This window comes from Tyto alba, unplaced genomic scaffold (genome assembly GCF_018691265.1).
Source record: "Tyto alba isolate M040663 unplaced genomic scaffold, T.alba_DEE_v4.0 Super-Scaffold_1, whole genome shotgun sequence".
NCBI classification, from domain to species: domain Eukaryota; kingdom Metazoa; phylum Chordata; class Aves; order Strigiformes; family Tytonidae; genus Tyto; species Tyto alba.
In genome coordinates this window covers 18541892-18567079 of record NW_024881261.1, presented here as the reverse complement: position 1 = coordinate 18567079, position 25188 = coordinate 18541892, and the positions used below count along the sequence as shown (strand labels likewise).

The 25188-nt window shown below is 46.4% G+C and overlaps 2 protein-coding genes across 15 annotated transcripts in view; both read right to left on the bottom strand.

The window, feature by feature from the left end:
* Positions 1–2113: 2113 nt before the first annotated feature.
* Positions 2114–9806, bottom strand: LOC104359203 (cytochrome P450 26C1). 5 transcript variants are annotated; one of them, XM_033001912.2, is made up of 7 exons: positions 9562–9806; positions 9260–9484; positions 8856–9131; positions 7015–7170; positions 3384–3529; positions 3026–3164; positions 2114–2740 (listed from the first exon to the last, which is right to left on the bottom strand). In XM_033001912.2, exons 1-7 carry the CDS (start codon positions 9751–9753, stop codon positions 2378–2380), a joined length of 1497 nt encoding a protein of 498 aa, XP_032857803.1. In that variant the 5' UTR covers positions 9754–9806; the 3' UTR covers positions 2114–2377. The 5 variants fall into 5 exon arrangements, with proteins under 5 accessions (XP_032857803.1, XP_032857729.1, XP_032857878.1 ...); XM_033001838.2 differs by having other exon boundaries at positions 3026–3209; positions 3390–3529; XM_033001987.2 differs by having other exon boundaries at positions 3390–3529.
* A 706-nt stretch (positions 9807–10512) lies between these two features.
* The window catches only part of EXOC6 (exocyst complex component 6), a 96378-nt gene continuing 81702 nt past the window's right edge, over positions 10513–25188 (bottom strand). For 7 of the 10 annotated variants that reach the window (XM_042786878.1, XM_042786874.1, XM_042786901.1 and 4 more), the window contains 3 exons: positions 12550–12662; positions 12113–12124; positions 10513–11640 (listed from right to left, as the gene is read on the bottom strand). In XM_042786878.1, coding sequence (XP_042642812.1) covers positions 11508–11640; positions 12113–12124; positions 12550–12662 — 258 coding nt within the window. In that variant the 3' untranslated portion in view covers positions 10513–11507. The remainder of the gene's footprint in view (positions 11641–12112; positions 12125–12549; positions 12663–25188) is intronic. The other 3 variants (XM_042786893.1, XM_042786910.1, XM_042786917.1) reach the window with 1 other exon arrangement.

Below are 25188 nucleotides of genomic sequence, written 5' to 3'. Positions count from 1 at the left end.
GGGCCCGGCCGGCGCTGGCCCGGAGCGGCGGCCGCGCCCTGACCCGCCGCTCTCCCCTTGCCGGGCGCTGACCTGCTTGTGACCTACAACACGGACCGTGACATCTGCGTGAACCCGGCCGGCAACCGCGCCAAGTTCACTGTCTATCAAAATAACGAGATACGGTGGCCTGAGCACCGATAATTGCCACAGGAAGGCTTTATTATCTCCCCAGCTGTGTATTCCCCAGCCATCGGCTCGAAAAGAATCAAATGGTAAAGAGTGAAAGAGATAATTAAAAACATCTTGGAAGGGGGTCAAGAAATTAACAGCCTAATATGAACAAACTTTGATTACAAGTAACAATTATTAACAATTATTACACTTCATTTGTAAATACTCGTGTTTATCTGCAAACAAAATCAGTTTCACGGTTTTTTGTTTTGGTTTTGTTTTTTTGTTTTTTTTTCTTTTTGTTTTTTTTTTTTTTTTTTTACTAGATTCATGTTACATTTTTCAGCGGGTGGCTATGGGGCTCCTTAGCCCTCCAGATAATTTTTAAGTGCGGTGTTGGATGAGTCCCGACCCTCCCGCACCCGGGGCCGGGCGGTGCAGGCCGGGCCCTGCCCACGGTGGGAGCCTGCGCTGCCCGTGGGTCACAGCCACACCAGCTGTTCTGCTAATTAAAGTTAGTCATTGCCACTTGCAGCCACCACCTACTGATTTCACCTCTGATAGCCAGAAAGATTCACCTTTCAGGACAAGGTCAGGAAGGGCAGAGGCTCTGGTTCACTACGGGGTCGACCTGCCAACAGCACTTAACTCAGCCCTGCAGTTCAACCTCTTCCAGGTTTGACGTGTCACATTTGGGAGCCACATTTCTGCCCCAGGTAGCGTGCTCGCTGCGCAGCCCTCTGACAGCTAATGGCAGCGCACACCCTGTGCAACGCCCCAGCATGGACCTGCAAGGGGGACTGGCCAGGGCGAGGTCATTTGTAGCCTGGAATTGAAGCAGGACAAAGATTCAGGGGACAGGAGCTCCGTGGAGCCTTTCCAAAGGGACTGTCCTTGTGCCGCATTTCTGCCCTTGCTGGTCAAGCTGCTGCTGGTTCTTCAGACAGAGCACGCTGAGCCACCAGGCCCAGGTGGCACTGGAGGGACAAGGCCTGTCCCCTGGTTTCCATTGCTTCCACGCAGGACGTGTGGCAGTGGGAAACAGAAGTGAAGCAGAAAGAAGCTTATAAACACATTGTAGTGGAACAAGATGGGCCCAGCTCTGTTCTCAGTGCAGAAGCAACAGGACTCACTTAATTTTACATAGGAGAGAAATACCCTGTATCTTAGCGAGGCAGGTGAGAGGTATCTCACCTTTTTAGGTGCCCTCAGCACCCAGGCCCAAGTACCACGCATACCCCACGTACCACCCCCTGGATGAACCTATAGACCTGGTGTCCGAGCACTTTCCTTGGCAGAGCTAGGCTACAGGAGGTGGAATGGTCACTCTGGCCAGCCAGCCAGCACAGGACCTGTGTCACCTTGCAAATGCCCTCTCTGCAGTAAGAACAGCATCATCAGGAACAGGGGACTTTCTACCACAAATCAGACATATTCAAGAAATGTCCATTTCCCAAATGTTTATTCCCCAGAACTCCCTCCGCTGCTTCGGTCCGATCCCTTGGTCAGGCTGTGCCTGGGAAGTGCATCCTGTGGGGAACCCAGAGTGGGGCTTCATGGCAGACCCTGAGCAGCAGCACGGTACTCAGGCACAACATACACAGCTACTACTAGTGGGTGAATAAGACATGTCCTCTTTGTGCTGGCTCTAATGGGAAGTAGAGGAAAGAGATTAAATATTTACAGTAAAAACCACTTTACACCCTATTATTCTAGCTACAGCTGATGCCATTGATTGGGCAGCCGTGGCTTGTGTTTTCCTGCAGAGCTCTCCGTCTTCTCTCTTTTTACATCTAAAAAGCTACAGTGTACAGGATGTTTGTCCTGCTTCTCCTATAACACACCCACAGGAGATAACCCTGGGACAGAAAAGCTCTGGGAGCCTTAGTTGTGGGGCTGGGAGTTTTGCTCCCCACCTTCAGTGGCTGCAGACCTGCATGGGGCAGGGGCTGGTTGAGCCCTCACAGGGGATGCTCCCTGCCAGCAGCTTCAGCAGCTTTGTCCCCCGGGGCTGGGGCTGAGGCTAATCCTGGTGCTCAGGAGCAGGACTCTGCAGGACCCTCCCTGCGGGCTTGCACACTAGGAGGGGAAAATTAAAAAGACACTTAGGGTTTTGCTCTGCAGTGACTCAGTGCCATACCCAGCCTGGGGCAGCGGAGACCTGGCCCAGGCAGCCGTGGAGGGGCATCAGCGCCAGGGCTGAGGGGGGCAGCGTACCCCTGGCTCAGGCCTTGCTGCCACAGCCAGGCCACAGGGAGTGGAAGTAGAGCTGCAGCCCATCATCGACGGGGTGCACGATGGGCACGGTCTGCATGGCAGGGTAGCCAGGGGTGGCCAGCTCCCAGCGGGCTGTGCTGACCAGCTCGATGGCCAGCAGCTTGAGGATAGCCTGTGCCAGCTCCTTGCCAATGCAGCTCCGCGCCCCGCCGCCAAAGGGGATGTAGTGGAAGCGGCCCACAGCCTCCATCTGGGCGGCACTGAAGCGGTCTGGATCAAAACTGCTGGGGGGGCTCTGGTAGACGGCGGCTGTCTCATGTGTGTCACGGATGCTGTACATGACACTCCAGCCTTTGGGGATCTGGTAACCCTGGGCAGGAAGAGAAGAGGGAAGAAGAGAAGCGTTACGTACCTGTGCAGCCAGCTGTGCTAATAGGAGGGTGAGTAGAGGGTGCCTGGGGACAGCCCTGCCACATTGCCCATCTGCTCCACAGCTCCTTTTCTCCCCAGACCAGCTGAGACCCATGGAGGTTGCTGGGTGCCATCTTCCCCTGAGCTACACTGCCACGTACCACCACCGTGCCAGACACAGTGTGCTTGCAGGAGGTGGCAGGCAGCAGCTCCCTAGCAGCCCGCCGGCATGCAAGGCACTTACATCCAGCTCGAAAGTCTGCAGCGCTGTCCTGTAGCCTCCGGAGACGGGGGGCAGCACCCGCAGCACCTCCTTAATCACACAATCCAAGTAGCGCAGGCGGCTCAGCTTCTCCAGGTTGATGTCCGAGGGGCAGCAACAGCTCTGCCCTGGTGGTGCCTGGAGCTGGGGGCCAGTGCAGGGGCTGCTCTGGGGGAGGGTGGGCTCTGATGTGGCACAGAGCTGGGGGGAACCTCCTTCTGTGGGGCCCAGGAGCTGGCTCTGGTCCTCACAACCATCTTCGGCTGTGAGGCGGAGAAGCTTCTCGCTGTCCCTGCTCTGGGCAGTCAGGGTGTCTAGGCAGGGACCTGCAGGGCAGTGCTTACACTGCTGGTACAGCTCGTGGGACACCAGCTCCTGCCTTATTTTTTCAATCACTGAGGGGTGCTTCAGTAGCAGGAGGATCATAGAGGTGCTGGCACTAGCCGTGGTGAAAAAAGCAGCAAATATGAGCTCAATCGCTGACTCCTGGGAGAGGAAGGAAGGTGACAAATTTGAATGCCATTTTAAACTGGTTGTGATTCAGACTGTTCTCACCTTTTGCAGGTTCTGTCCCTGTGCAGAGGGCCCTGGTTCCTCCCCCTTCCCCACTCTCCACAAACCTGCACCCACCCTGGGTTGGCAGGGACCAAAATAAGACACCCTTGTTCTTCCATTTCTGTATGAACTAGATATCCACTTGCCAAGTGTCTGGTGCAGAAACATAGCTGAGATGAGTACACATCACCCCCAATTCAACTCTTCTGAGCTTTCCTCCAAGATTTAAAAATTGTAAAGAAGCATTTAAACATGCATTTTAGCATACTGAGTGAAGTTCATTTCAAGATTTTTACCTTCACCTGCTAATTCCCCTTTGCGCCCCAGCTTTTACCTTCCTGCCCAGCCAGGGGTGATGAGGCTGTGTATGTTTATGTGTAAATCCTAGATGCGCTGGCAGCTAAAATGCGTTGCATTTGATCCATCTCCAGTTATAACCAACCATTTGCTTTTCTGGGAGGGGACTCAAATCAACAGAGTCAAAAGCAGAAAGACCTCTCTGCTACAGCTGGTCAGCCCAGGAGGTGCTGTAGTTGGCAGGGAGCTTTCCCACAGGGCAAAGGACTTGCTCACTTTTCAAGCTTTACAGACTGAAGCACTGCAGCGTTCCTCATAGCTCCATAGCAGATGTGTCCGTAACAAGTTATGAGGTTTACCAGCTCCGACGGACCACAGCACAGTCAAATCTGAAATATGTGACTTGTCCCAGCTCATGGATCCCCACACAGTCTCCCAGTCTCTCCAGGACAGTCTGCAGGGTCTATATGGCACAGCACATGCCAGGTTCCTGTGGGCTGTTTGCAGCACCCTGTGATCAATTTTTGGCAATTGTTTTCCGAAAGTTAAGAGTTGCCCGGGGCTGGGTCATGGCATGTCACGTCTCTGACAGCAAACATAATGCTCAAACTTACAGCACCATCTGAAGGTGCCAGCAGCTCTGTAGCACTGTGCTGGGAGTGCTGAGGCCAGACCCAAAAGCCCCGGGGAGAAGCCCAAGGGAGGAGCCCAGGGAGCTGCCAACCTGGGAGGAGTTGTGACCCGGATGGCACTACCGAGCACTAATTGCTCCAGCCCAGGGGCAAAGTGGAGCAAAACCCTCAGGGAAACAGAGCAGTTTCCTTTCACATAGCTATGTGTCTGGAATTTAAATGGTTCTGACACAACCAGTTTCTGAAGAGGTGAAGCCAAAAACACAGGGAAGGACACCTGAAGCCTGAAGGTACCTGAAGACAGGTCTGGAAAGGTCAAGGGTAATGTAACAACAATTACTCTTTGCTACCATCCCCAGTACCACATATTGGCTGGACTTTGGCTTTTGCCAAAGTGCAGCTCTCAAGGGCATCTTTCAGATCAAATAAAACCTCTGAAATAACAGATCCCTGTCGAGCCCTATCACACCTCCTGCAGGCGTTAGCAGGAATTTTTACATTCACAAGGTAGCAGACCCAGATGAAAAGAAATCTCAGTTCCACCACTTGCAATTAAAACCCAAGACATTTCAATACAATGCAAAGAATTTAGGGCAGACTCTGCGATTTGAAGTAACACCCCTTACAACTCCCTGCATCAACCTCTGACAGTGCTACTAACTAAATAGTGACACCAAGCTGCTGATATTCCCTCCCTGCTTTTACAAGGTCAACATAACTGGTGACTGGGAGGCAGCATCTTCCCACAATGTCATCAGTATTGTCCCTGTGCTACAGCCCAACTGCCCATGCTGGGAGGCAGGACTAACGCAGACAGCCAGTGACAGCACTGTTACATAGGATGTTTTTTTTTTTTTTAATTCTTCCAAGGTTTTACATGTTTTAAAACAGTAATTTTTGGCAAAGTGGTATCTTTTTAATGACCTTTACATTCCAAGAGTCCTGCTGAGTTCATGCCAGTAATGCAAATCACAGTGTATTTACGAAAGTTTCTGGGAAAATGGTCCTTCAGAATCATTTGAACAAAAAGCAAATTAGTAACTAGTGTGTGACAGTGTTTGGAGTATCTCTCAGAGTCAGATATATCCATGACTGAGACAGCTTTGGACTTTTTACCCAATTACACCATTTCACTGGATGGGAGCTCTACTACTGTTTTCCTAGAGTGGAGAATATTGCCATAATTGCAAGCACAGGCAGTTTGTTTTGCAAGTCATTTTGTTAAATACAGACAAGGTGGAAATTTTCTAACTGTAAAGGTACAGGACAGCATATGAATATCCTATCATTTGAATCAGCTAGCCCGAGGTCACTGCCATGTCACTCCACATTACATTTAATATCCCCTTATTTCCTACTGTTAGTGTTCATTTGTGGTCAGAGCCAGGGACATGATGAGAGATGATGTAATTGTTCGTGTGTAATATCCATGTGAATACTAACAGATATTAATCAGTCTTAATCAACCACATTTTTAACCTGGCAATTATTTAAAAAATCATTATTAAAAATTAAATTAGAATAAATAATAAATAATTATAATAAAAATACTTTAAGAATATATGTTATTTCTAACTGTATCTAATAGTTGCTGTAAAGTCTTTCAAATATTTTAGATTTAGATACTACACTTTTACAAAATACTTATAAAATGTTAGTCTTTAATAAATAAATGGTGAAACTATGTATGTTCAATACTTTCAAACACTATTCAGCTACTGTAGCCATGCAGAATTGCTTCAAAACTGATACCAAGTGACCCAGAGCTATGAACGATGCAGTACTAAAGAAAATTTTTTTCCCCAAGATCTTTGGCAAAATACACTTTGCATTCAGTTGGTGGTTTTGGCTCTGTAAGGACTACTGGGTTCATCCCTAAGTCACAGTAATGTATCATGATGCACCATAGCAATCCACAAGCTAGATGATCTAATTAATGACGAGGTGATAGGGAATGACCCAGAGTCCATCATTCCATCCCTGGACCCATTCTGATGTGTTGTCTCAGAGACTTCTGGGCTCACAGCCCTGAGGACATGATCTACATGCCCCGATATGCTATGATGGGGGAGGTTTGAGGAACACACAACTACTAGCTCTAAATATTTCCAAGATACTATCTTGGAGTTTACCAGGTGCACACTGACATACAGAGCCTTAGCAAAACCACATAACCCTAACAGCACCCTAAGTCAGGCTGAAGGCTGCTGGCCATGAAGAGGAAAGGCAGAAGAGGCATTTAATCCCATTTTAAAATACCAGCTCTCTTCTAATGCAAAGACACACAATCCTACTAGAGCGTGTGAGCACGCCGAGTCCAGGTTCTCTTGCTTGCACTGGAGATGGTGTCCTCAGAGTTGATAAGAGGAGGGTGAGAGCCAACAGCTCATGGTGGGTCCCCGCACAACCCTCCTCCTGCCCCTCAGCCCAGGTCTCTCAATCAGCCACCGAGTCGGAAGGGACACTGCAAGAGCGGGTTCTCCTTACCTTTAACTCCTGCATGGTGAATTCCTTGCCGTGCTCCTTGGCACTGTTTATTATGAAATCCAGAGCATCGCTGTGATCTTCTGGGTTGTTTCTCTGCAGTTTTTCCTGTATAGCCTTCTCCATAAACTCATGTATCATGTCCCGTGCTTTGATTCCCTGCAGGAGGCAGACACAGTTCAGGAGAGCCTTAGGAACCACTCCCCTCTCCAGAGAGACCAGGGGACCCCAAGTGTGGCAATCCTTAATCCCAGGATCTGTTAACAGCAAGAAAACTGTTTAATCTGTTGCCCAGCCCCACAGCCTTGCAAGAGGCAGCAGTTTCGGGAGAACTACTGCAAATTCTGTTGCTTTGCTGTTGTGAAGCAAACACTCTGAGAGGAAAAGACAGCAGTAAAAACACGGTACCAAGTCCAGAGGTGTCTGTGCTGAACAAACCCACGGTCTTGTGTCAGGTCCAAAAGAAGCTTGTCCAAAGGAACAAGAAGAGGTAACTTAATAAAACTGATTCCAAGAAGCAAGGAACATCTGACACAGGAACAAATGAATGGTTTTACCAGAGTATATTAAAGACATGTTAATTACACCAAGATCATCTCCAGTTGTGTTGCAATCCTGTGTAGCAAAATGTTTAGGAAGATCTCAGTGAGTCAAATGATCAGCAATTTCTTTGCAAAGCAGGGATGGGTGGAGTCACGGAGTATGGGCCTCTGTAGCAAGATGCCTCCTGCAAAAGCCAGAAGGACCACCAATTTGAGATGAAAAATGGCCATGACCAAATGCTGGGAAGAAGATACAAAGGCTGAGAGTTGAAGTGGGAAGAACTGGACAAAGAAAACAGGACAGTGAACAAGGGGAAAGACAAGGGGTCCTAAATGCAAGTTGAAGAGGTTGGTTTGGAGCCAGACAAGCTGTGGCTGATCTGAGAGAAGGCACAGAGGGATAGGATGGGGGAGTAAAAGCTCATATTGGTTACAACCTGCAACGGGGAACTGGACAAGGAAAACAAGAGCTTTGAATTGGTGGAGAATAGCAGCAGGGAGGCTGGGGGAGAACTGAGACTGGCTGGGTAAGGTGATCCTGTGGGTCAGAGCTCACAGTGGAAATAAGAGATTGGGCAAGACCTGGCAGAAAGGGGAAGGGGACTTGAGCCATGGTAAAGTTGGAGAACCCAAAGCCAGAGGAGGGAACGCAGACTGAAATGGGAGAGGAGGGATGGGACACAGGATGGATACCTAGAGCCAAAGTGTGGGGAGGCTGGCAAAGAGGGGCAGGACAGCAGGTAAGACACTGCGGGTTGAAGGAAGCAGAGGTGACTGTCCCTCTTCCATGTTCCCGTCCAGGCCCCCTCGCTGTCTCTCTGCTGCTGGGGGACGAGGGACCAAGGACCATAAGAGGGTCTCAAGTCCTCAGCCTGCCCCGAGGTGCACAGGGAGTGCTGACCTGAGGTGCGCTGTGCCTTTTGTGCTCATGCCCATAGACCCCTTGACTGTGGGCTAACGTGTCCAGGTGGGATAAGATGGGACAGGACCAGATGTGATGGACTAACCAGAGCCAACACAAGCAACACGTGCGGAGAGGTAGAAAAGGAGCCCCTCTCTGTACAGTGAACTGGAGCCAGCGCAGGGAGGTGCTGGAAGCCAACCAGGGGCAGGTGAGAAGTGCAGAGAGAAGGGGAGACAGCTGGGGTGGGCAAGACACCAGGCACGCAGACCTGGAACGGGGTGCTGCAGATGACCTGGCCCATTGGAAGTACCCTGTGGTGGGCTTGGGGACAAGGGGTCTGTGCTACCAGGGCCTGGGCACCTGCTCCCAGGCAGAGGGAGTGGGGCAGGCAGCAGTACCTTGCGCAGCCCGCTGAAGGGTATGTTGAGGGGCAAGGAGAAGAGGTTCTCCACCAGCTGTTCAAAAGTTTTGGCCAGGTCCTTGAACTGCTTTTCCTCCAGGCGGAGCCCCAGCAGAATCCGAGCTGCAATGCGGAAAGTTAAGGTTTTAGCGGAGGAATAAACTGCGATGGAGCCCGGCTCCATGCACCAGCCCCGCAGCTCCCAGCTCACAACCTTCTGGATCCGTGGCAGGTAGCTCTCCAGGGCGGCGCGGCTGAACACTCTGGCCAGGATCTAGGAGAAGGGGGGGAATAGAAGCAGGCGGTTAAAGTGGGGGGGGTCCCACATGCCACCGAGGCCCAAGCCTGGGCAGGAGGTGCCACCTGGGCTGCGTGTCCTGTCAGGACAGCCGCGAGGCTCACCTTGCGGCGCTGGCGGTGCAGGTCACCGATGGAGCCGAGCAGGGTGTGGGAGCCCAGGATGATCTGGGTGCTCTGGGGCCACTGCGTGCTGACCAGTGTGTGCTCACCCAGCAGGATCTTGCGGATGTTCTCAGCGCCCGTCACCCGCACCACCGGCCGGCCCAGGAGGTGGGTCTTGAAGACATTTCCATACCTCTCCCGCCGAGAGCTGTGGAAGCGGGAGCCCTGGGGACAAGCTGCTGGTCAGCCGGGGGCTCCCTGCCAGCCCCTTCCCACGCCGTCCGCGTCCCCCTGCGCCTTACCTGGAGCAGCCAGTGCAGGGTCTCCCCGAGGAAGGGCCAGCCCATGGAGCCCTTGGGCAGGGGCAGGGCGCTGGCGCGGTCCCGGCTGAGGCTCCAGCGCAGCGCCCACAGGTGCCGGCACAGGGTGACCAGCAGCGCCGGGGCCAGCAGCGCCAGCGCCGCCGCTTCGGGCCAGGAGAGCCCCGCCGGCATCCTCCTCCCGGGCGGCGGGACACGGAGCGGCGGCGGGCCCCCCCACCGGGGGCGCGGGCGGCTCGGGGGGCGGCCCCGGCGGCTGCCAAAGGCGGGGGGCCGGGCGCCCCGCCACTACGCTGCCGGCGGCGGGCGCTCGGCGGCTGGCCCTGCCGGCTGCTGCCCGCCCGGCCCCGCTCGCCTCCTGCTGCCGGTTCGCCCCTCCGCCACATTTATATAGATATTGGCCACTTACGCCCGATCCACCTTCGGAGATGACGTATCCACTGCATATGTAAGCAGCGCGGCCAAGTGCGGTGATTGGAGCGGGAGAACCGGGGAGAGAGGCTGAGGGGCGCGGGGACGCGGCCAGGGCGAGCGGGGGCGGCCGGGGCAGCCCCCCATCCCCTCAGGGCCGGCACCCCTCTCCCGCCCCCGCGACGGCCCGGCCCGGCCCGGCCCTGCCGGCCACGGCGCCCCGGCCAGCGCCGGCTCCGCGGCAGGACGGCTGCCCCTCGGCGCGGGGAGCCCCCTCTGCCCCGCCGGGACCCGCTCGGGCCAGCCCTGCCCGCCGGCCGGGGAGCGCCCCAGCCCCGCTCCGCAGGCCCCGCCGCCCCGCGCCGTCCTGGACGGCGGTGGCAGCCGTGGGGGTCCCGCAGCCCCCCGGCCCGCACCCCGCCGCCCCGGGGCTAAACCACCCAAGAGCCGGGGCCGGTACAGGTCCCAGCGAAACCAGCTCTGAGGTGCGCTCCAGTACGTGAAATCAAACAGGAATACGGGTGAGGTTTATATTACTGTATTTAGACCATCAATAACTTAAAAATACAGCGAAAATGTACATTATTTTTACATGTTCCATTTGGTTTGTATTTGTTAGACATTCTCTTTGTGTCTAAAATAGCCAGGAAGGGACAGTGCAAAGAGACCGGCTGTGGGACGAAATGCTGATTGCCGGGATGGATCTGGAAGTGCATACTGACAAACAGATGCGGCACAAAACCAACAGTGGCAAATCTACTCCTTACTGTAACCCGGGGAAAAGAACCCATGATCTTACAAAAGTACAGTTAGAAATAGTAACCCTGAGGAACAAAACCAAACCAAAACAAAATGTCACGTTATAAAGAACTCAAATGGTTATTTACATTCACAACCTCAAGATTAAACCCTTTTGGAGAACAAAGCCTCTAAGCCCTAATGCTAAATAAATATCAAGTCTAGTTCTCAGGTAGTTTTCAAAGGTACTAAAAATCAGAAGATTTTTTCATACCTCCAGACTACAAAATCCGGTATACAAAATTATGTCCAATCACTTTAAGGCTAATATACATTTAATGCAGGAAAACGATAGGCGGCATCTGAAACGCAAGTATCTCAATGCTTAAAAAACATTAAATTAGGATTCATCCAGAAAACAGCAACTAAGAGATCATTTCTCAAATAATTCCTACCCGGAGCAAAATTTTGGACACCATGTCTGCAGATACTTAAATAATGTATTTACAGTTCAGCTGTTCCATGTACAATACAGTTGAGCTTGTTTTTATTGTACAGTCTAATTTTTCACCATTTGTTTACAATATACAAAATAGTATTTGATCCATGAAAAATACGTACAAAGAATTGTTTGCTGAAGACTCCGTGTACAAGCCATTTACTGCATTTTTCTTTTACTCAATCAAACGAATGTCCTAGCTGATATCACTGTTTGTTTAGTAGAAATAGTGGCTAAGAAATACCTCTTGGTATGATGAGATACCGTTGATTTAACAGGCCTATGTGTGCTGGGACATACCATTCACTAAACTCCTAAGTTGCTTTACTACAGTCTCTATTAGCTTCTGCTTGTCACGATCATTCTTCCTGAATTGAGCAAAAATGTTGTTCTTTTTGCTTGAGTCTTTCATTCTGGAGAAATAAAAAAGCAAATGACACAGACATGTTAGACACGTAATTCTGAAAAGGAAAAATCCGACTATTTAAATAGGTTTACTTTTGTTTCTCTTTTTATCTTTCTGCTAATAAGAACTGAAAGATTACAAAACCTGTTATCTATGTGCTCTGAAATTAAACTTCCACAATGTGAAACTCTTTTGAACAAATATTACTTGACAAATTGCCTGTAAGTATTTAGCAAATATCACTTTGTCAGGAAACTGGCCCTACCAAATGCGTGAGGGGAGAAGCAAACCAGAAAACCCGTTAGTATCATCTGCGTCCATGGTGAGTTCAGGATCCGCGAACAGATGTGTTTTGTTCACTGGCAAATCACCCGATATCGTTATCATTGATCTCCCATATCAACGGATTTAAAAACGAAATTTGGGAAGTGAAAGAAATTGACGCACCAATATTTTGTAACAACATAGGCGATACATACCCTCTGTGAACTCTGCAAAATACATATTCATCGCAGGCAGGAGCGGAGAGAAAACACCGTTAGAAAATGCCTCTCAGCCACGGTATATAGTTCAGTGCCGTTTTTAAAAGCAGTTGACCCTCGGCTGGTGGCGACGCGCCCTCCCCAGCCCACTCACCGGCCCAGCTGAGACGCTCTTACCGGCTTTGCCACGGCGAAACCCCACGCGTTTCCCTCCCCCGAGCGGCGGCTCCCCCAGCCGCTCCCGGGGCTCCGGCCCCGCCCGCGCCTCCGCGGCTCTCGGCACCGGGCTCCTGCCGCCGCTGTTCCCGGGAGGGCGGCCCCGGCCCCGGCCCCGGCCCCGGCCCCGGCCCCGGCCCCGCAGCCCTCCGTGGGCGCCCGGCCCTGCCCCGCCGCCGCTCGCACCCCCGCGCCGCCGGCCCCGGCCCCGCACTTACTTCTCCAGGAGCGTGAGGGCCGTGCTCGGATTGACCCGCAGGTATTTGGAGGTGGCCTGCCCGTAGTCAGCCAGGTAGGTGGACCAGTCCCACACCATGAAGAGGTCCAGGAGCTGCGTGGGGAGAGGCGGGTGAGAGAGCGCGGAGCGGCCCCGCGGGGAGGAGGCGCCGGCCCGGGCCGGGCCCGGCCGCAGCCCCCTCACCTGCCCGTTCCTCGCCTGACCGCCTTCTCGCCTCCCTCCGTGCGCCGGGAGGCGGCTGTGCAGGCTCGGTCCTAGGCGGGGATGTTAATGGCCTCACGCTTTGGCGTTTCGGGAGCTTGCTTTACCGTGGGGAGCAAGAAGGGGATACTCGTGTCTGTTCACAGTAATTTAAACCAGAGGTTCAGGTAGTCTCAATTAAGCGAATTAAACCACCCCTGCTGCACTCTCCATGGCGACTGATCCTCATGACTCAGCCCCAAGCCCTGGGCATACTTCTGGCCCAAACAAACCCTGAACACTTAAATGGGGAGGAACAAAAAGCCTCCAAGCGCAGTCCTGCATCTGGCCGCAGTTTCGAATCAGGCCTTTGACTCACGATCTCGGAGCTGCAGTTCAACGAAACAGCCTGCTTTCACAAGCGGACATGATGCCTGACCTCCAGCAGCCAGCACCCTCGCAGCCTAATTCCCCCTCTGCCATCACGGGTGCAAGCCAGGCGCCGCCGGGCACCCTGCCCAGGCTGCTGGGGGCCAGGGCACAGGCGGCCCCACTTTCCCACGGCTACCTGCGGCCCCGCTCCCATTGACGTCAATGGCGGGGCACCCCCAGCTTCCCCTCGCGCCCGATGCTGGGTCTCATCCTGCTGCTGAGGGCTAACGCTGGATTGTTCTCAGGCTGCTCTGTCTTAGCCAAACCTGCTGTTCAAATAAGCGTGGGGCACCGTTAGCGACACTTTGCCCCGGCTCGCAGTGCCTGTGGCTGCTCCACTGAGCTGGGTCCTCAGCGTAACTGAGAGCCCCTGCTTGCCTGGGGGCCTTGCTACATGGGTAATGCTGGGAAGGTGGGGTGGAACAGGACTTTCTGTAACAAAAAACGACTTTAAGAAACCTAACAGACTTCTGCAAGTCATATTGTTTTGCTATTTAAATAAAGAACCCTGTTCACTTTAAACACTTGCCAGCGGCCCCTGCTCCCGCAGGCAGAGCTGCAGCACGCGCCTGCCCCTCTGACTTCTCAGACTGGGAAGAGGAGTGCACCTCCGAGAGCCTTGCCTTACTCAAACTTCTCAGCCTGACAAAATGTCACAGGTCTCTAGTAAACCTCATTCCCAAAATTATAACACCAACTTAATGCAAAATAAAAGCATACACCTGGTCTTCACAGCTTCTCCAATTTTTTCCACTTCCTAACCCCTTTCTTCTGTTATTTTCAAATAAAGCGTCTAATTAAAATAAATTATTTTCTAATTAATCACTCCTTCCATATTTTCAGTATAGGCTTTTATGAATATGTAGTAACATTTCCTGGCTTTATAATGGACCTCTGACACAGTTACTGCTCTGTCATTTCAAAACCCTCCAGAGACCATTACAAACCTCAGTGACATCTCAATTTTAAACTATCTCACATGGGCGAAAGGTGTGTAAAAAGCAAGGAGGCTGCTTCATTCTCTGCTGACTACCTAGCCAAGATAGCCGACAAGGTCAAATGCAAATGGTTCTTTCTCATAGAGTGCTTTCTCAGGATGGGCACCATCAATTCTCCCACTGAGTGAAGGCCTTTAGTCACTAAGCAAACAGACTTGGGAAGGCTCTGATAACTCAGGAATTAGTGGCATTCATGAACCCCACAGCCTCAAGTTGCTGCTGGATGTTACTCATCGCTTCTTATTACCTGTGTTACAACAATCAGTAGTGCTCAGTCCCAACAGAGGCTGTATGATATATTTGAAAGCATGATCAAAAGAATAGAAAGATAGGACAGGCCAATGCACAACACAAGGTGGAAGGATAAAGCTGACAACCGCAGGAACCCAAACTATGTAATCTAGAGGTTTCATGTTCCTTCCCTCTTACAGAGAAGCAAACAGAATGTATTAAAAAATTACTACTAATTACAATGCAACTTGTCATGGGCTCCACATGGGAGATTATTCTTAAGAAAGGACTGTACCAATGCTCCTGCAGCAGTTATGTTTGGTAAATCAAAGGTGAAAGATTTAATTTCTTATCCCTATTGTAACATTGAAATTGAGGATTCTGGATAAACCCCAAACAACCTTGAAACTCTGTATTTTGTTAGCAACATGAGGCCCAAAACCATTGATGACTGATACAACTGCAGTGCTGACAAGTTCAGAGAAACTTTCCTGCCAGTATTGCATAAGCGCTTGAATCAACCGTCTGATTGTGTCATGGCTCTGGGACATCTCAGTAGTAGTGGTGGCTGGGGTGGAAGACCATACTCCATTTGTCACCTGACAGAACACAGGTGGGCATGTAGGGCTCTAAATAGACCATGGAGTCTGTTGCTTTTCAACACGAGGTAAAACAATGTCCCAAGAGAGCATGACACATATTCTGCACGCTCCATGACAGTCCTGGCTCCGAAGTGTGAATGGCCTGAGACACTATCGGCAAAGGGGATGTACCCAGAGCCTCTTCCCTGCTTCACGCTTGGTCAAAGAGCTGCACACAACCAGCCTCATGCTAATAAGTCTCCTAAATTAAAGGAGCTGTCATGACATGTGGCAGGTAACATGAAGGACCACAGACATGCATTCAAATGACACATGACACTCAATCACAGCTTCCCTCCTGCGCACGTGTTCAGGGGCTGCAGTGTGACCAGTGTGCCCTGCTGCTGGAATAAACGTGACAAGGAGCTGCAGACACTGCTGGAGACCGGACTGCTGCTGTGCACAATTATGCATTGTGCATTTTGTCCCCCTCACAGCTGCAGTTCTGTGCTGTGGCATATTGCTGCACGTAATGGGCTTTGACAGCACATACTGTATGCTGTGGGTGGGCAAGAGCTGCCTGGTGTGCAGCTCTTTGGATCTGTGTCCTGGCCATTCATATCACCTGCATCTGACTTGGCACTTGCGGGTGTACAGTCAATGCAGGCACTTTGTGAGGGGAACAGGTTGGCGAGCAGCCAACAGCAGCAAGGACAGTCTAGTAGAAATGATCTGCTGATCCCAGGACCATCACATGTGTATGGGAAATAATGTCAAGCCACCCGTATAAACCTTCCCTCAAGCACAACCCCAAATTCACCATCACTTCTGCAGCATTGATGCAGAGGTATCAACCCTACAAGTCTGTTTCAACTTCTGCTACTCTATTCCTTTTTGACTGTGGTGGTTTAATTCCCACTGCCAACTAAGCCTCACATAGCTGCTCGCTCTTTCCTTCCCTCCCTCCCTCCCAGCAGGATGGAGAAAAAATCAGAAGAGTAAAAGTGAAAAAACTCATGGGTCGAGCTAAAGACAGTTTAATAGGTAAAAAAAAGGCTGCATGCACAAGCAAATCAAAAGGAATTAATTCACCACTCCCCATTGTGGCCTCCAGGAAAGCAGGGCTCCTATCACGTGTAAAGGTGACTTGGGAAGACAAACGCCATCACTCTGAATGTTCTCCTGCCTTCTCCTTCCCTCGGTTTTATATGCTGAGCAGAATGTCATATGGTATGAGATATCCTTTTGGTCAGCTGGGGTCAGCTGTCCCAGCTGTGTCCCCTCCAACCCACTCGCTGGTGGGGTGGGGTGAGAGGCAGAAAAGTCCTTGGCTCTGTGCAAGCGCTGCTCAGCAGTGACTGAAACATCCCCGTGTTATCAACACTGTTTCCAGCACAAATCCAAAACCCCATACTAGCTACTATGAAGAAAATTAATTTATCCCAGCCAATACCAGCACACTGATTTCCACTGCCTTTAGCTACAAAAATGTGTGCCTTATTTAAATTAAGCACTTGAACTCCTCTTTCTTGTATAGAAATAAATATCTGTACTACCATGGGACTGTCTTGGCCATAGGCGTATGATCTGAAAGACAGCCCATCCATTCAAAGTTGCAGAAAAATATTTGAGCTATTTCATGTGATTTGAACATACTCTTGGAAAGACAAAGCTGATAATGAAGCACTGGCCTAACTAATCCTTTGGTAGATGATTTTTATTTTTGTAAGGGATAAAATTATCTTCTATACATAAAGATTATTGAAAATAAGAGAATAACATGAAGTGCGGCTACATGAAATTAATAATGAAAATTTGGCCAACTCTTCAATAGAGGAGGAAAAAAACCCCTCAATTTTTCCCCTATATTTTTGCTGTATTTTCATTCACAATAGAGGCATATTAAAATTATTTTATAGTGTGACATGGACTAGGTGTGTGCAAAACCACAAGGAGAGGGAACAGCCTTTGGTAATGTTACACAGTACTCAAGGTGAAGATATAATGGAAATACTTTATGGATTTGGCTTGACATGCTGATGTGACTCATAGTACAGAGATCTAATATGTGGGATATGTTAAGTTCCACGGAAATAAAAGAAGGCTGTAAATCTCTGCAGTTTTTAAATACTGTGATTACTACTCATGTGGAAAAAGAAAAATTGCATCAAGGGCAAGTCTAATTGTAAAACCATTAATTTTGCCAAAAAGAGTATCAACTACAATTAAAAAAAAAAAAAACATTTAGGAGATTTAAGTTCAGAGGAGCTCGCTTCATGGCTTCTCAGTTGTAAAGCATGAAATACAGGAGAATTTGCTGGTTTTGTGACAGTAGTTCTTATTGTGGCAACTAGAGTCAACCTATTAAAGGCCAAATTAAAGCAACATTTCCCTACTACTATTTTATCCATGAGAACTTGCTATTATCAAGACAAAAACTGAAAACAAGATGTATTGTCTAACAAGGAATGGTCCACACTGACACACACTGTAATAAGAGAAATGCTACTCTGTAGCACGGAGTAGGTCCTGGCAAAAACTATTTTCTGGCCTCAAAAATCATTCAAAATCCACACAGGGTACTGGCAGTGCTGGCTATGTCTTCTTCAAGGTTAGAATTTGCATTGTTTAACTTGAAACTACAATAGGAAAAATGTTTATTCGGCACATGAATTTTTCCAAAGTTAACATGTACAGAAAATACTTCAAACTGGACAGAAAAGCAATCTCTCCTGCTACTCTCAAAGTCTGAAGGCAGTGCAGACCATTAGGAGTTGGTCAGCCATGCAACCCCACCTAAGGAGCCACCCAGGGGTGTTCTGTCAGAATCACCTTATCACACAGCTGAAACACTGCGAAGCACCTAATAAACTAGATATACAGATTCTACCAGGCAAGAACAATGTCAGTGTTGTACTCTCTTTATCCTATAACAATCATGAAAAGTAAGAATAAGCTAAGACAGGCAACGGTGTAAGTGAGGACTTTATAACGAAGCAGAATATGCTTCCCAAGGAGGAAGGGAAGCGCTTCTGACTAGGAATGATTTGCAGAGAAGTGTGTGTACCTGAGTGTGTGTCTGAGTTGTTATCAAAAAAAAAAAAAGGAACTTTCTAGTATACCAAATGGAGTGTCCAATAGACTGTCCGCTTACTTACATTTACAAGATAAATAGGGTATACACTTCTGCCTTACTTAAGAGGATTGGCCTCTTTCTAAAGGTGTGATAGAAGGGGAACCTTTATCCAGCATCTTGGAACCCTCAGAGCTGATGAACAGAGAGTAGCATGTTCCTTTTGCTGTATATGAAAAAGTGTTGCCTTCTCAAACCATCACATTATTAGTCACATATATACTTCTAACATTATAGATAACTTAAGACTCTGGTTGCTGTTCTGCACTTGCAGTTTGAATGATGTCCTAGAATACTTTGATTTTCTAACTTTTTGTTCATGTCTATGTATTTTCTAAATGCCTTTTATGTCTAACATTAGCTCTTTCTGCTTGAAATAAACATCACTTGGAAAAAAAAGATGTTTATATATACTTGTATCAAAGTCTATAGCCATCTCTTACATTATACAGATAACACTGCTATTTTTAATTAGAAGACTTCTATTTTAAACACAACAATTTTATTGTAAAAGATACTAAGCTACATTTTGGTTAAAAGTTGTCCTACTTTAAGACCTTGATAGTTAATGGGTTTGGTTAACACAAAACATTACAATTTTGATGCTATGGGGGTGGGAAAGAGTTCTTAAGATTTTAGGGGCAGAATTCTGGTTTCAAATAGTGCACTTGCATCTATTCTTCAACGTCACTACTCTTGCTTTTTCCCAGTATCTAGGTGATATAGTCATGTTTAGATAGAAGTTACGGGTAATCACTGCTCAGTAAAGCTTTGTCTCATATTACCAAATGTCCTGAGCAGCTCAGCCGTAGTCCAGTATTTAGGCCATCTTGTAATTATGTGAGAAATTTGTGCACTGGGAACTGCTGGAATCGACCATCCGGCCCTTTTAATGCTGTTTGAGCCTCTTGTCACATCCTCAAATATCATACAGATGCCCTTTCCTTTTCACTTTTGGGCAACTGTCAGGAATAATCTTAGAAGAGAACGTGACTTTGGAAACTAGCTATGCACAGAGTTAACAGAGCAACAGAGACAGAAGGAGGAGGCGAGGGCTTTGCAGAAGGAAACGGGGGCAGTGTCCATTGGACAATACCAATTGTGTTGGTTATACTACAAAAATACTAATTGCAAATTATCAAGGTAGCTTCATACAAGTTGCAATGGTGCCCTTAACTCATCTGAATTAGCAAGAATGTCAGCAAACAGTTTTGGTTGTACAATAAGCACCAGTGATTCAGGAGCTGGAGATAAAAATGAGGAATTGTACACTTAATATCCTGCTTACCTTTCTGTAAAGTCAAACATTCCATCAAAATAAAAGTAATTCTTTTAATATATCACTGTTAGTTATATCCTTCTGGCCTACTCTCCTTGCTCACAAGCTGAATTTCATATGCTAAACAGTTTATTAACCCCTAATCACCCAGTTACTTCTGTACTTGATTGCATGCGTAATTACCTTTTGTCAGGTACAATTTGCCTGATAAACATGTCAGAACACTTGCTGCTTAGTCTGTTGAAACAGATAAATGCTGTCTTTCCACAGCCTTGGGGCATAATTAACAGGGAAAAAAAAAAAAAGGCAGTTATAAAAACACACAGAAGCTGATTCAGTGAGGCAGGAGTTCACAGCATGCAGCCTGCCAAGGCCCATTGCCTGGCCTGCTATGCTTGCCTGAGCGCTTATTGAGTTCCAGCCTGCTGTGACAGGGCAACAGGGGCAGCCCTCAAAAACTGAGATTTGAAGTAGGTTTCCACATGAACTTCAAAAAAGAGTGGGATGATGCCTGTTTGAAAAGAAAAAAACAAAGTGAAGCAGCAGATAATGATATTGGTGGAGTCTCTGTCATCATTATGTGTTAAACATTCAAACAGGTTCTCTGGGATGGGACCAGGAAACGAAAAATCAGAAGAAGGCTGAGAAAAAAACTCAGGAAAAGCAAACAGGGCAAGATTAAGAAAAAAAAAATCCTTTGTGGCATTCTTGGGCTCAGTTGCTTCTGATTTCTGCCCTGTAGTGTTTGCAGGTTATGTACCCATGCACTACAGGGAGTGCAAAAAAAGAAATCCTTACCTGACCTCTGGATAACCCAAACAGGAGATTAGCCCATTTCCAAGCAAAGCAGGTTGTCACACTGTTAGGCCAATTGCTTCTATTGACACTTTGCATAAACATCTTACACCGAGTGATCAGAAAGGACTGTTATGCCATTAACGCTCTTTTTATTTTTTTATACCTAAGCCTTACAGAATAAAGACCTTTCTGAGTAAGGGATAACAAAAGGGTCAAGAGGTCACAAACATTCTTTTAAGTAGGCAAAAATCAGGGAAGTTTAGATTCATTGAAAAGTGCAAATTGGAACTTTTTTGCATCTTGCAACATTCCAGCACCTCAGCTTTTTCTAATTTCACTTCTAGCAAATTCATGAATCTACTTATTTGTGCACTTTTGCTTTTACTTTTAAATAAGAAGATGCTAAAAATATTAATTTTAGGAAATAGCAAACTGTCTAATCTTCTCATCTAATCAATAATCTAAACAGATTTAGATATTACCATTAAAATCCTCATGAGGAACGGTGTGAAAACATACAGAATTTTTTCTTGAAGTGGTATGACTGAACAGTCTCTCATGTACAGTTTTCACCTATAATTTACACAGCATGTGGTTTGCACTGTGTACAGCAAAATAGTCTATATTTTCCTTTGTTTAGTTTTTGCTTTGATCAGAGATGGAAACAATCTCCCTTTAATAGTATAAAAGCCACCTGCTGGGCATCGCAGACTACAGCTAATTGGAAAATTCTTTGAAATTTTGATATAATGGATTTTGACCTCTTTAATTAAAAAAATCCCAAAGCCTAGAATACTGGTGAACTCTTCTGGGAAATGAACAGTGCCAAGCATATACAACTGCAAGCTACACCCAAACTTTTCTTAGGAAAGAGTACAGAAGCAACATTACAAATTTTTTCTTGAGGATGCCTGGCTTCTAACCTAGAAAAAAAGTCTTGTGACTGTTGCTAGATATGTATAATTTAAGTCATTAGGACAAAGGAATAACAAATATATTAATATTTCAATTATTATTAATTTTATTGGGGTTTGGAGCTAAAATGCTCCAATGATGAAAGGGACTTTTTCATTTTAAACACAGTAAACTCACAAAAGTCACTCACAAATGTCCCACTCCTCAACATTTCCCACGCCAAGGAGTTCACTCTGTAGCTATACACACTTTGTATTCAGAAGAACAAACAGATCTGATGACTGAAGAGGAAGCCTGTCAACCAGAATCATTGTTGTTTGGTAATTTCTGACATAACGTGGAGCTATAATCTCATCGGTTTGTGAACTCTGAGGCAGCGTTGTCTTCCTTTTGTTAAAATACTTATTTACACCCTGCCCAGCATAATGGGGCTGTGGTCCATGACTGGGGACTCACAGGCACTGCAGTAACACAGCTACACAACAGTAACACTTTCTTTTTAGTTGCTGCTTACGTTTCATGCACAAGCACACATGAATATATGTTACACAGGTATACACTTATTTCCAACGAATTAACAAAAAAACCCTGCATGAACATGAAGATAATACTGCCACTAGTTCACCAAACATTATCTCCCTGTTTATTAAAGCATGTGCACCATGAAAGCACCTTCTAGATTGGAACTAAAATGTGAAGGACCAAATCAGAACTGGACAAAGACAAGTCTTGTTCACTCTAAACATTTCCTGGTCACAAAGGAACAACAGAAGTATTTAAAATACAGATATCTAAGTTCAGCTTACAAGGAAAAAAGTTTGTTAACTGTAGAATAACACTGTACCAACCAAATGCAATTATCACTTAATCAGTAGGTGTTCGTTACTGCTGACAAATATCTTGTTAGCCCGGTTAGCAAGTCTGCCTGCCACTTGCCAAAATATTTTGTTTTATTTACTCCTGGTGACTTATTTTGCAAATGTGGTGAATTTTAAAATCCCCCCCCCCTACTGATCACATAACTGGAATAACACACACTGGTCTTGTATTTCAAAGTGTAAATTGATCTCTTGATCTGTGAATGTCTCCCTGCAGTTTATGCTACCCTTTTTCTGGATTGGTAGAACAAATGCGTTTTCAAAGTGATGTTATGAGGACTTAACTATGCAATTCCCATTAGTGTCAATGGGGGTCGCAGGCTAAATTCCTAGGCAATGCTTTGAAAACTGAGCCCAGGATTTTCAAAGGAAGGATAGTTTGTGTTAGAAAGGCAGTGTCTTTCAGTTTTTAAGCCACTGCATTAAAATGTGCCATTTTTTTTTCCCTAAAAAAGCAGTATGCATTTAGAAATTTTGCCTAAATTGCAGACATTTAAATGTTCACAAGTATGAAACAGTTTTATATTTAAATGTTTCAGTTTCAAATTTATAAGTGAAAATTATATCTGTGACTATCTTGAATGTCGGGATACAATCTTTAACACATTCATAAGTGTACAGTGTATAAACTCTGAGGTTATGACAGTTGAACCACTGGGAATCGTTGTTATGCTAAGAAGAAATGGAAGTTACTTGTTTTCAAATAAATCCTTGATAACATAAATTCTTCCAAAGGGCAGAATTCTTGCCTAAAATCTGGACCTTGAGGTACACTCCGAGAGATGCCTGGTCTTGATATATTCTTGAGAAAGCCCAAATATATTTTTTTATTCTTTGGCACTTCAAATTAAGTTAGGCCTGCCTACAAACAAAATGCCTGCTTTTGAAGTCACATGAACAAGCTTGTTGCTGTTACCATAACCAGAAAAACACTCACAGCATGTAATTTCTACAAATCCCATTAAAACTTCAAGCAGCCTAAAATGTAACATCTGAAGAAAGTCACTGAAAAATAGTCACTGAGGCAAATATAAATAGCTAGGTCCGAAGCAATACACAATACAGCAACAATACCTCTTCAAAGAAGATTTGTTTAATTACAGTACAAATGCTTACTATGAAGTGTGGTGTTGTTCATCATTAAAGAATAAGTTGAACTAGTAGCAAAACAACCGTCTTTTGAGTCTAGATACAGGGAAGAGTTTGAAAAGCAGGAGCCTGGCAGACAGTCAGGCTCCAGAGGGCACGGGCTCAGGACAAATTGCTCCTGTCAAGCCCGTTAGCCTGTACAAGAAGTCCCTTTAGACAAAGCATAAAACTATGTCAATGGTAAAATGTGTGTGGATTAAAAAGTGTGTATTATGCAATGGTCAGGTCATTCACCCTTTTTTTTGTTTCTGAGCTTCTAACACAGAGGCGTACATACAACAGCACGCAAGAGTGACAAGTGCAGCCCCCCAAAACAGGACATCTGCCTCTGACTTGAACAAGACTTTGAAAATACAATTTCAGCTGTTAAAATTATGAAGCATTTAATACAGTTAAATTTAAGCTGTCATTTTCATTTGGCTTCTGGTTTTTTTGGGTTTTTTTTTTTTTTTTTTGAACACAGGTTTGCCAGTAGTACTTAAACACTGACACTTACCAAAACCATTATTAACTGAAGAGGCAATTTTTACTTTTAGTTCATTTAAATTTAGATTATTTACAAGCAGTTTTTTCAACTGCACGAGATTTATAACAGGCTTGCCTTAAACTATTTGCTCATCTACAACATAATGCCATCAATAGCACGTGATGTGGCATAGTAACCTTAAAATAAGTTTCTTGGTGATTAAAACTGTATAATTTTTCTCAATCCTTCCTGTAAAAATCCATGTGAGGTGTTTCACTAAAAAGATGTATTAAAAAATTACAAAATCTAATGTTAAAATCGGATTTTAACCACCTTCTATGATTTAGAGAAGGCAGGACTAATTAAAAATCATCCAACTTGGTGTAACTGGAATAAAATTTAAACACAGAAAAATAAATTCACTTCAACTTCCATACTGTGTTCCGTAATTGAACACTCTTGTCCCATCTGCCATATTTAATACTTAGCAGTATCCATGTGAGTAACTCTAGATGTCCGCAGTCTCACCAGAGGTCAGTACATATACTATACCATGAAAAGTCATTATCTGACAAATGCTATTTTGAACTAACTGTTACAAAGATTGAGGCTTCCAACCTAATAGGAGGATGTACATCAGGTCTATAAGGTTTATGAGTCTGCAGCATTTGGTCTTCACAGAGGTCCATGATCTCCAGTGTGCACTATGAAACACATGATCTCCACTGAGGTAACCTGGAGTTCTACAGCAGATAGAGGGAAATAGTTTGTTTCAACACAACAGTTTAACTATTTTTTCATCTATAACTGTTTGGTTTGGTTTATTTTTAAGATTTGTGCGGTTCTTAAAAAACTGCAGATCTAAAATGAAAAAATCACAGATTCTTCTCTAAGGTGGCCATCAAAGCCCTCAGCATTTTACATACATGGCATCTCTGAAAAGCCTCTGCAGGAAGCAGATACAAATACAGCAACTGTTCAATAAAGTATCTCAGCTGATCTTGTGTGCTGGGTTAGAATACATGGAAAGACACTTTAAGACATAATAGGACAGAAACCAGCATCATTTTGTTTGCAGAAACAAAAATCCAATGCAATCCATAAGGCACAGACACTTAAAGATGTGCTCATCATGAGTGTACTGTAAACAGATTGTTATTTCTTCCAAAGTAGTGCATTCAGGGTATGGCTGCACAACCACCCTTCATAGCAGATGAAGTTACATCCCTTAGGGAAAGCTATACTAGACCTGGGAACCACCGGACAAAGAATTCCACAACTAGTAGCTCAGGAATGTAAATATAGACAAGTTAAAAGCAAAGCCAAAATTACTAGACAAAAGTTTGATCTTCTTTCCCAGACAACCTTCACTTTCTTCTTCAGCTACTACAAGATGATTACTTCCATGTTTATATCTATCAAATGATTCTAAAAGCACGTTAGCCAATACTACAGCCTGTATAAAATTCTGGTACTTGCTTTTGTTTTTCTTCTCTAGATAATTTGATTTAGCAAAGGCTTCTGAGCCCAGTAAGTTGCAGCAACAAGAAACCTGGATAACTCAGAATTTGTTTATTTT